A 12,500-nucleotide genomic window follows, 5' to 3' on the forward strand; every position below is an offset into this window, starting at 1 on the left:
AAAACTAGATTTAAAGACTTTATTAAGAAGACATGAAAACAAATTCACAGACATTCAAGGAAATTCAAGACCGCTACGAGCCCTGTTATCTCTTTAACCATGGATAACTATGGCTAGGCCTATGGCAGAACCGAGAGCCATGCAATGTGTACAGCTGAAGGTATATGGTCAAAGGAACATTTATTACATACTGTCAGTTCACTGTGGAAGAATCTTATTTCTACTGCTAACGGGGTTCCTGAACTTAAGCAAATCATTATCTCCGGGAGTTCCATCAATAAGAATTCGCCATAGACTCTCCGAGCAAGCAGGCATCACTCAGTAGGCACGGGCAATCATGGAAGCAGACTTTAGGGTTTTCTTACTAGCGTATCGGTAAGCATGCCTGCAACAGCATGAACCGGCCACTTCTTGTTCTAAGTCGGTATCGGAATTAGATCGTCTTATGTCAATATCTGATTGATAATATAACAAATTATGACGTTACCCGGGTTATGAAACTATCCTTTTTCAACCAGCTTTGTCACTACATAAGACAGTATCATTGCAGTACGAAATCTCTCCCCTCCAGAATACAAATGTTAGAGGACCATGCTATCATAATACAGTCAGTGTTGAAATGATAACAAAGCCTGTAATTACATTGTAGCCAATTTCACTGACACCGTGCACTCATCGCCACAGTGAGGAAGACGAAGTTCGATTTTAGGAGTTAGATGTAATTCTGTTTCTGAAAATGCATTCATTTATTTAAATAACTGCACTATTTCGTATGTATTCCTGATTGTTTATCTATCCATTGTTGGCTTATGAGCATTTATCAGTTAATCTCTATGATTCGTATTTACAATTGTTAAGAGCATTTTCTGATAAACGTAAATAAATGGGCATTTATCAGTTATTAAATTACTTTCCCAGTCATTTATGCAATACAAGTAACTAGTCAGTGGCAGAGTAAAATGCTGCACTCTATACTGTCAGAGAAACGCTAAGGTATACGACTAAAAGGAGCTGTGCATTGTTACAGTATGTACAATATAATGTATTTTCCTTCCAATTATGGAAAATTTGAAAGGGCGTGCTACTTAAGAGACTGGCGGTGCTGACCAGACTGCTTATGGTGTTCTCCATGATGATAAGCTACCATATATCGCTAAAAATATGCATAAAGTTCAAACAACAGGAAGCGTTGGTATATAGATATGCAATTTAGAGGTGTGGTGAGATTGTAGAAGCTGAGAAACACTACAAAAAGTGTTTGAAAGGGGCGGTGTCTTTGAATGACTGAGTAGTGAATAAAACATTTAGATGTTAAATGCTCCAGTGCATCGTGGATGTAAGGACTCTGCATAAACTAATTCACTATTATAATCACAAGAAAGCAAAATGTGAAAAATTAAAAAGTTTACCTTTTTAATGATTACGTCGATCCAAGAAAGCCACTTAAAAGCCTATCAATGAAGCAAATCTACCACTTCGCTTCATCTTCATCAATCAGACTTTATGTAATAATGGAGACACGTAAATCCTTGTGCTCCGTGACGGACCGAAGGGGATCACCGAAATGCGGGGTAGGGGGAGCAGGGAATTTTTTCTCGCCAGTCGCTAATGAATCCGAAGGAGAGCGTGGATCCGAAAGAGTTAACGGAAATACGAGTGAGGATCTCTGTTACATCTTATTTAAAGGTAATTTCATCAGAGAGTAATGAGCGAATGTCTGTTATATCTGGTAACAAATGTAAAAATTAGTGCATGTTACATCTCCTTCATTAGAATCAGTTTCCATCTTTGTGAATAAAAATTGATGCGTTTGTTTTGCCGTCCTCCCTCCAGTGCACATCTTTAATAATATCGTATATAAGAGAAAATTCTTCAATAGCCGGCAACAAAAATCAATATAAGAAATTCATGATTATTGATAGCATTCTAAGCCGTATATGTCCATCTCTACTTTAGTTATCAAATTGCAGTTTCTAATAATTGCATAAAATATGTATGTTCATCCGTTCACTTGTCTAAATATAGTGCTGTTCTTTGTATGGCAGTATTCGTGGGTGATAATAACATGCAGCAGTTTATCTACGTCATGTTTACCAGCACGCTTGCATAAAAGTTAGAGATGCACTTTTTAGAAAATCGGAAGGGTGTTGGACGAATTTAGAATATTCAAGTCATCTGTGTGGGCGTAATTAGTGATCTGGCACTGCAACATGCCGTATATAAGGATGGAAGCAGACACGCTATAGCATTGCATTCCCGCCCTCACAGGATACACTTCCATTTTACACCTTACCTTTACTTGGTGTCTGCATGTATTCCCATATGTACCGACTGGCAACTGTAAGGGTTTAAGAGAATTGCATGTACGCAGAAATTGGTTCCATAATAATATAGTGTCTATCGATTCTTTAATCCTATCGGCTATCCTCTAAAAATCTTGTTTTCTCTCTGTAGAGGACATGGTTGGCGATAGTGATTGTACTATATGCGACAAACCTCTTCTTCGGCACCGCTTCCGCCAGTCTCATGGGCGGCACCTGTCCAGGCAGAATGGGTAATCGTGAGATGTACACAAAAGTTGATCGTGTTTGTGAGGACTGTGCTAATATCTTCCGATTGCCAGTGTTGGAAGGCTTGTGTAGGTATGTTTCCACATAATTTTTGGGTTTGTCCACAGGTAGAGAATGTTTAATATTGGATGTTGTATAGAAAATGTGTTTCGGATGTACTTATGTATAATCTCTTCAGATGCCTTACTTTTTTCAAATCTCTGCCATTAACTAATATGCACTGAGGGATAGTATGTACAGTGAAAACAGACAGACCCGGTTAAAGGTACACTACGGTGCTTACCACCCATATGTCACTACAAAATCATCCAGAATACTTCTTTTCAAAAAGTTCTTTTTCACTACAGAGATCGGTGCTTCTACAACGAATGGTTTCTGCTTTGTCTGAAGGCTGCCAACAGGGAGGACGAGATCGAAAATTTCAGAGTATGGATCAGCATCCTGAACGCTTGAGACTTGAGGCTGAACCCAACAGCACCCAAATCCCTTTGCCAAACCTCATTCACATGAGTCAACAACCAAGGATACTTATCATTCCTATCGTTAACCTTGTTTGTTTAGGTTTCCTGTTACTTCAATGATACCCTTAAATGAGGCCACAAGGCTTGATGGTCATGTAAGAATCTATAACGAAAGAATATGTCAAATATTCTTACTAAACTGTGGTCGTTTACGCTGTCTTTATCTAAATACCCTGTATATTTTGCAATTCATTTCATGTATTGATTTGAATTTGGAAGTTAAACCATAAACAAAGTACTTTAATCATCTTCAAGTTTGTTCTACTGTTTTTTTTCATGTGATTTGACAGTTTCATCAATTTTAGGATGAACACAAATAAAATGTATTCTGAAGTACTTGCTGTTCTACTCTTTTCTTTTATTCAGAAATCCAGTAGTGGATTTAGTAGACGTGAACTTGTGACTGTTACATATTGAGTTTCTTTTAGTAATACAAGAATAATAGGTATATTAAAGAAAATGAAAATACGCTGAATTTGCTAGTGACAGAAACAAAAATATATATGATAAAAAAAAATAATAATAACATATAGACTACTTAAATATTCGCTTTACAATACCCCACTGGGGACTCCCCAACCATTGGTGCCGTAGACTTGCCATACTTCGAGAGATCACCACAATACATCCTCTCTAAACACTCATATTAAGTGTCGTAGAATGTACATAGGTGATGGTAATCAACAAATACATTTTAGTAGAATATCCTAAAGTCCAGCAAATGTATTTTGCAAACTGTTAACTCACCGGAGGAGAAACTTACTTCCGTTACTAATGAGCTCTCTGTGACCTTAAGTGACCTCCACGTCATGTGGCGGAGACTGACCCATGGTTTCATCAGCCGAGGTCAAACCGTTATCTATCAAAGTAGTATGATTTACACAATTAACAGTGTGGATGTGATGTGTACTTTTTCTATTTACGGAGATGAAACAAAACAATGAATGGGATATATTACACATATTTATGAATATAAAATGGACTTGATTGGACAAATATTTTCACGCCTTGTATAAAAGGGAAAACGTCTAACTCAGTCATTATTGCCAAAGGACCATATACCGCTTGCCTGGACTTGGTACAAAATCGATATACCACCAGCATGCAGAAGTGTGCAAGAACGCAGCAGAAATAATCACTGCGGACATCCTTTCAGCATCCGCCTGCTCTCCCGCCACGTATGCCTGCTCCTCTTCTCACTTGTGATCGCAGTCGGCGTCGCACATGCCCATTCAAGGTCGGACTCCGGAGGGTGGCGCAAACGAGAGAAGTGGCAGTTACGTACTTGCAGTTGTTAAAAGGTCCTTGTGCTTCTAGTCGCTAAATGGAAACATAATGAGTCCACGTGGCTGAGCGAACGATTGGAATAGCATTAAAAATAGAATAAAACGAGGGAAGTATTATAGATTTTAGAATAAAAACAAGGCAAACCTCGTAAAGGAAAGGAATTTACAACAGCAGTAACAAAGAACTAGGCGTTTTTTTATGGAGCGTGGAAATATTTTAAGGCTAAGTATTGGGAAAAGCGGTGTCTTGGGTACCGTGGTTTTATCTTAGCCCGTGACGCCGGATGGGCTTCTCATACTTTCACTCATTTTGTTGGTGTTCAAATTCGCCCACGCTGGTTTATTGCAAACCTTCATAATCATTTAGACTTGATACTTACATTTCGTCTATGAGAATAAAAAAAATTCAAATGAATATGTATTAGAACAAATTTCAATGCTTTCGTTTTTATTGGAGTTTTATTTATTTACATGTTCAACTTGTGAAATATTCATATGTAAAATGTTCTCATTCCAGATGATAATAAATTCATATGCACTGTTGAAAATGTTTAGATACACAAATGAAAAAATATATGCACACATGGGATCCATGATTAAAACTCATTTTCATTCATGCAGACACGTACATGCAACCCCCTCCACCACAAAAGAAGAAGAAAAAGAAAGAAACAAAGAAAAATATATATATGTATATATATACATATATACATATATATGTATATATATATATATATATATATATATATATATATATATATATATATATATATATATATATATATATATATATATATATATATATATATATATATATATATATATATATATATATATATATAAAGCTAAGCTTCTTAGACATATAATTCAGAGGTGGAGGCAAGGTTTCAGATTGACTACTGTACAGAAACTCCATCTTTCCCAAGTTGCGTTTTAAAAGCAACTACTCACTATGGCTGCTTACGGCTTACAGGACGTTCTGCTCGGCTATTAGTCCGTTGTTTTCTATGATTCTCATTTACGAATGCTGTCTGATAGTATTTGCTAACAAGCGAGAAGAAATTATGATTTTGCGAGTGGCGAAGTGGAATTTTTTCACTATATCTTATCAGCGTTTATCACCTGAGTTTTACCAAGACCCTAAGGTACTCGTGTGTAATAAGTGCATGTTCATTTTGCCGTTTTCTTGTTTCACAGGATTTATTTGTTTATGCATCATTTAGGATATACTATAAATACCTGAATCTAAATCATCATTTAAGATGCTATATGAATTCTAGAATATAATGTATTATTTTTATTTTTGTTTTATTTTAAGGCATTCTTGTGGACATTTGTTTTTTATTTCGAATGGCTGCTCTCTCTCTCTCTCTCTCTGTTATCTAAAAAATGATTGTAAATTTGAGGAGTTGCTGCCACTGTATTGTAATTGTGCATATTTTATAATGTTTTTACTTCCAACTATGGAAAAAAAAAACTTATAAAAGCATGCCACTGAAGAGCCTGGAAGTGGCAATGACTGCTTATGTTTTTCCTAATGGCAAGCTATTACTCGTCTCTAAATATAAATATAAATATATATGTATATATATATATATATATATATATATATATATATATATATATATATATATATATATATATATATATATATACATATATATGCACACACACACACACACACACACACACACATAAACACACACTCACACACACACACACACAGACACAGACACAGACACACACACACACACACACACACAGACACACACACACACACACACACACACACACACACACACACACACACACACACACACACACACACACACACACACACACACATACACACACACACACACACACACACACACATATATATAAACACACACACACACACACACACACACACACACACACACACACACACACACACACACACACACACACACACATATATATATATATATATATATATATATATATATATATATATATATATATATATGTATATGTATATATATATACATATATATATATATTTATATATATATATATATATATATATATATATATATATATATATATATATATATATATATATGTATATATGTTAACACACACCCACACATATATACACATATGTATACATATACATGCATATATATGTATAAATATATACATACATACATACATACATACATACATACATATATATATATATATATATATATATATATATATATATATATATATATATATATATATATATATATATATATATATATATATATATATTTATATATATACATATACACACACACACACATATATGTATATAAATATTATATATACATATATGGATACATGTATATATATAGTATATATACACATATATACACATAACTATATAATTCACAAATAAAAATATAAGAACATGTGAGAAAACTATATCCCAAAAGCATATCTTCCGCTTCCTTGTCAACTTAAGCCTTTGTGTGTTGATGGAGACTCATAAGTACTAGTGCTCTGGAAAAGACCGAAGAGAATCCATGAAAAGCAGAGTGGTGTTTGCAGGGAAAGTGTTTCCTCTTCAGTTACCGATAAAGTGGAAGGGAGACAAGTATCCGAAAGTCATGTGTATGCTTTCTGTCTGAATTCCACAGGATCTCTACATTCTACTTTATGCAAAAGCGCTGAGCAATGAGATAATGTTTCTTATGATATCTGCCTATAGATGTGAAAATCCATGTATCTTCATTAGAATCTAGCTCTGGCCTTTGTTTGCTTCGTCGTTTTCCGTAAAGATTAGATGTCAAATAAGAGAAAATTCTTAGAAATCCGGCAACAAAGATTAAAAGAAGAAATTGTGTTTCACTTGCAACTTTGAAACATTGCTACTAACATTCTCATGAAATCGTATATTTATTCTGCCGTTCGTTAGATTGTAAAATGTATTCTCCGTATGGCGCTGTATGCATAAATTGTAACAGTATGTTCACACACATATTTATCACTAAGCTTATATAAAAGTCAAGAAAAAAATTGTAGAAGGTTGTGAGACTATTTTAGAAAAAAAAATGCTATCTGTATGGGCGTAATTGGAGTTCTGAGACTTCTGCGTGTCGTATATAAAGGTGGAAGCACAGCACTACATTCCCACCGTCTTAGGATACACTTCCACTTTAGACACCACTGCTTTACTTTGTGTCTGCCTGTAGTTTAGGATGTACCATCTGGCAATTGTAAGGGATTGTGAGGATTGTATATATGTGGAAATTTGTTCGTTCATAGATCCTCTTTTCAGTTCTCGCCTACAGCTCTCTTTTTCTTAACTGCAGAGGACATGGTTGGCGATAGTGTTGGTAATGGTTGGCATAAGCCTGTTCTTCGACACCGCCTCAGCCCTCTTCATGGACGGTAGCTGTCGAGGTTTAATGGGTAATCGTGACATTTACAAGAAGGTTGTACGTGTGTGTGAAGATTGTACTAATATCTTCCGATTGCCAGGGTTGGACGGTTTGTGTAGGTAGGTTTTCACATAATTTCATTTAGAGGCAGAAACTGTTTGACTGAATAGGGAGAGACAGTATATATTTAGGTATACATGAATCGAACACCTTACTATGATAGCATTTATTCTTCCGAAACTACCATTGATAAAAGTACACTCAAAGACAATATGGAAAATGAAATGAGATACAATTGAAATTATCTAATTGAGCGTATCCTCCATATTTCATTACATCATCGCATTCCAGCGAAATTCCTTTCAGAATTTATTTTAATCATTGCAGAAATCGGTGCTTCTACAACGAATGGTTCCTGGTCTGTCTGAAGGCTGCGAACAGGGAGGGCGAGATCGAAAATTTCAGAGTGTGGGTAAGCATACTGAGTGCTTGACGAGGCTGACATCAGTGATCCCTTCATCTTGCTAAGCCGCACCCACTTAGGACAACATTCAACTCGGCGACCAAGGACAATTATGATTAACATTCATTTTTTCACGATGTTAGTTTCTTTTAATTAATTGATATCAATAAATGAAATGCCAATCTGAGCCTACACTGCCTGGCAGTAATGTACATTATGTATTCAAAACGTAATTACACGGGCAATATTCCCTCTCATCAGCTGTTCTTTGCTCCCATATGATTTTGATACCCTGCTTATTTTACAATTCTTTAAATGCATTGATTTTGAAGATGAACAAAAAGAAGTATCTACCGTCTTAATTTCAATTTTATACTGGAATCTCTTTTCTTCCACATTCATTGATTCACATACGATCATCATATATGGAGTTCATAAAAAAGTGATACTGCAGATAAGTGATTCTATGGATAAGCGTTTCAATTAATAAATGAACAAAAAGTCTATATTGTAATTTAGCAAAACTAATCCTTCGAAAATCCCTATTTAATAGGCATAATTGTAACAACGTAATATTCGTAAATATGCATTGCATCTGTTACAAATAATAATACGAATAATAAATAGATGAATGCGTTACAATGTGCAACAAAATGAGCGATTGTAATATGACACACTCCTTACTGTCCTCATGTCATTTGTTAATTTTCCCTCTTGGAAAGGAAACCGACGATGTATCATTTTCTGACAAATGAAAGGTATTTTATTCAATTCTTCTTTCTAATATCTTGTACTGTTGCGAGCCATGGCTGAATGTCGCTAAATCATACAAGTGAGGACTGAAACAGGCAATCGGCGTTAGATGAACTGCATGTAATGAGATGACCTAGACTAAATTATTACTACATAAAGCAAGTATTCTCATAGTTTCATATTCACTTTCAAACACTTCCTGAAAATGTTACTTCTTCCACATTTTTATATACAAAGTATTTTCCATGTAGGTGACTGCCATTATAGCAAATCTTGATTTGGTGATGTTATTATTATCCGCGTTCTATGAGCAAGCTGCTTGATTCACTAATAAAATTCATGGGTAATGTGCATATCTCAAGCCACCAGCCTGACATATGGAACGGGATCTCGTCAGATCAGTTCACTGAGTCCATATTCATGTGCTGTGGTCACATTCCTGCAAGAATAATGGGCTTCACTCTTCTACCCTCTACGCTCAAGAGATGGGCACTCAGGCTATTCATATATGCATAATTTAAAAGAAATGTACCGGCTATGACACAGAAAAAAATGTACAAACATCGGAAGACTTTATACTGATTCCACTGATAGGCCAAAAGAAACAAGCATATATTTATTGATCCCTTAAATCCTGATGACCATCCACCTGGGCTTGGTAACATTTCGACTGACTGCATTCAGAGAATGTTGCCAAATACTTGCAAAAGGCAGTCTGATGGATGAGCTCCCACACAAGTTGGCAGGAGAACCACCAACAGCGTTTCATGAGAAGTCTGATGATATGCGTTTACCTTCAGCAAAGTCAGCTATGAAGAAAAAGTTCCAAGTTGAATTGAGTATTTGCAGATAATTTATTTTTAAGCTTTTTACCACCACACCCCCTCTAGGAATTTGCCTTTCTCTCTATTCCCTTCTTGCATTTATGAATACGATTTTAAATTTTTTTTTAACATGGTATTGAATATGAATTAATCACATTATTAAGCCTCTCATTATTTGATTATGCTTCCTTTAAAACAAAAATATAAGAAAATAACAACTATATTTAGAGGAATGTGCTCTTCTATATCTCTATTACCTTATCAGATCGTGGTCTTGTGCAAGATTTCATTAGGAATGTATTGTCAAGACTGCTGACACTGACCTAGTAATTGATAGCTATTATAGGAAGGGCATCAAGGAAATCGAACAGGGAAGAATACCTGCCGTCGCCAACAGCTGTCTTGATACTATGGACAAACATGCACTGCAATAGTTCAGTAACTATGCACCCTGATACGTATTTTGCTCCAGTAGACATGTTGATGGTGATAAGGCGTGGGTAACCGTTGCTCAGCCCATTTATCATGCAATAACAGTAGAAATCAGAGAACAGTTCAGTAAAAGATAAAGGTTATCAAGAGGATTTTGAGTAGACTTTCGAGTGCTAGATACTAGAGACTATGTATAATTAAATAGAAAAATCTAATTATTGCCCTATTTTCAATATTTTATGCTCTATGATGTTTCAATTTTCTCTTCACTTTATATTTGGCGTATAGAAAAATACTCAAATAGCATTTAAGAACATGTGTATATATAATAGATCTGCTATTATGGTACTAACCTGTGCAGAGACGAATTTGTATAAAGAAATAAAGAAGTTGCTTAGTTCTTTTCAAGAAGTAAAAGTGAACATAAAAATGTACCAAATAAAGAGGAAAATGGCATCATTTGTTGGGCATCTCAAAACCGTCAATGCAGATTCATACCTGATGTCCTTACGTACTGCGGATTTAAGAGAAATCTTGTAAAATAGCATCGGAAACGTATGAAATATGGAAACATTAGGTATGGCATCAAACCAGGATCCTGAGATACCGAGTTGTAGCCATTAATGTTACGGCGGCGGCCATTTTGAATTTCGGTCATAAAAAAATCCTCAAGGATACGAACTTTGCAATCGACTGATTCTTCATCAGTAGGATCAGATCTACCGGAAACAACATTAATAAACAAGCAAACAATGTATATGTCTAAAATCCGCGTTCCACCCCAAAACGTTTTTCCGCTGAATAAGAGGGGGTATCTCGCCTTATAAGATTTGATAAAAACAAACAAACAAACAAACAAACAAACAAAAAACAAGCAAATGCAGTTCCTGCGAATTCCTTTACGTGATAGATCCGATCTCCACGAGGAGCCCTCACTAATAGGGCACTTGTCTCTAAAATACCTACATCTCGGGACAGAGGTCTTGCCGAAATATATGTCGATTGCTTTACTTACCTTCCGTCCACCTGTACCCTAAAGAAGACAGTGAAATTGAACTGTGTTGTGCTCTCTATACCATGCAGTTACTCTCTCGAGTCCTTTCTCTGCTCTCTAGTTGTCTCTTATTTCCACTTCATATGAGGATGCTGTATGATTTTCGGTATCTAATGCAATTTTATACCCCCCTTTCTTTCTCTTTCTCTCTCTCTCTCTCTCTCTCTCTCTCTCTCTCTCTCTCTCTCTCTCTCTCTCTCTCTCTCTCTCTCTCTCTCTCTCTCTCTCTCTCTCCCTCTCATGATACCAAAGAAGTGTTAAAAGTTATAAGCAAAATTAATAACTAGCACAGTTATAATGGTTATAAAAGTGATTAACTGCGATTCAGTAAACAAAAAATATAAAATTGTTCGTTTTCCTATAGTATGAATAAGATTAAGTGATTGAAATGAAAAAAAATAAACCTCAGAATAGAAGAAAAACTAATAGAATAAACTTGTCGCAGCAGATGCGGATGCCCTAGTATCGGGACACGTGGGGATCATGTAGCATATGTGGAGAACAAAAATTGTAGTTTTATCTGAAACACACACAAAAAGTGTAGATAAGTAATGTAGCGTAAAACATAACGAAAAGACAGCGTAGAAATTTGGCTGGCGGGGTAAAGTGGTGCGCTTGTGTTTAACTTGCCCTGTAGAGAGGAGGGCGAGCGGTGAAATGGAATGAAGGGAGCCGGATGAAAGCGTAGAGGTAAAAGGCGGGTGGGGGGAAAATGCGAAAGAACAAGATGAGAGTGCAAAACGGAGAAGCAAGAGGGGAATATAATGATCAAGGAAGGTACTCTCTCTCTCTCTCTCTCTCTCTCTCTCTCTCTCTCTCTCTCTCTCTCTCTCTCTCTCTCTCTCTCTCTCTCTCTCTCTCTCTCTCTCTCTCTCTCCTCCATTAAGTTAGTGTAAATTTGTGTGTGTCTGCACCTGTGCGTGGGTGTTATGAAATATTTTTACTTCAAGATCCTGTATGCGTTGAATTGACTGCCGGTGCTTTCCTTTATAAAGACAAGCTGCCACGTGTCTCTAAAAATACATGTTGAGGACGTATCATATGTAAGCTACAGAGGGCTTTGACATGTGGCTAAATATCATGTAAGGGCGTCGTACTAAAATAGGCAAAGAAGTACTAGTTCAAATGGTGAGTAATAATAGGTTTGACGGGAGAGGTGACCGTGAAAGGCCAAGCAGCGGACAGGA

The 12,500-nt window shown here is 35.9% G+C and overlaps 2 protein-coding genes across 2 annotated transcripts; both read left to right on the forward strand.

The window, feature by feature from the left end:
• The first annotated feature begins 2,322 nt into the window (after positions 1 to 2,322).
• On the forward strand, positions 2,323 to 3,023 carry LOC113828964 (molt-inhibiting hormone). The gene is made up of 3 exons (XM_027382073.2): positions 2,323 to 2,340; positions 2,455 to 2,642; positions 2,918 to 3,023. The coding sequence occupies exons 1-3, from the start codon at positions 2,323 to 2,325 to the stop codon at positions 3,021 to 3,023; spliced, it is 312 nt and encodes a 103-aa protein (XP_027237874.2).
• A 4,581-nt stretch (positions 3,024 to 7,604) lies between these two features.
• On the forward strand, positions 7,605 to 8,280 carry LOC113828891 (molt-inhibiting hormone). The gene is made up of 3 exons (XM_027381977.1): positions 7,605 to 7,622; positions 7,719 to 7,906; positions 8,175 to 8,280. Exons 1-3 carry the CDS (start codon positions 7,605 to 7,607, stop codon positions 8,278 to 8,280), a joined length of 312 nt encoding a protein of 103 aa, XP_027237778.1.
• Positions 8,281 to 12,500: the final 4,220 nt, after the last annotated feature.

Source organism: Penaeus vannamei, chromosome 23 (genome assembly GCF_042767895.1).
Source record: "Penaeus vannamei isolate JL-2024 chromosome 23, ASM4276789v1, whole genome shotgun sequence".
Taxonomy (NCBI): Eukaryota; Metazoa; Arthropoda; class Malacostraca; order Decapoda; family Penaeidae; genus Penaeus; species Penaeus vannamei.

Coding starts and splice junctions, on each gene's coding strand:
- LOC113828891 (XM_027381977.1), top strand. Junction 7,907..8,174: donor GGGTTGGACGGTTTGTGTAG/GTAGGTTTTCAC, acceptor TAATCATTGCAG/AAATCGGTGCTTCTACAACG.
- LOC113828964 (XM_027382073.2), top strand. Junction 2,643..2,917: donor GTGTTGGAAGGCTTGTGTAG/GTATGTTTCCAC, acceptor TTTTCACTACAG/AGATCGGTGCTTCTACAACG.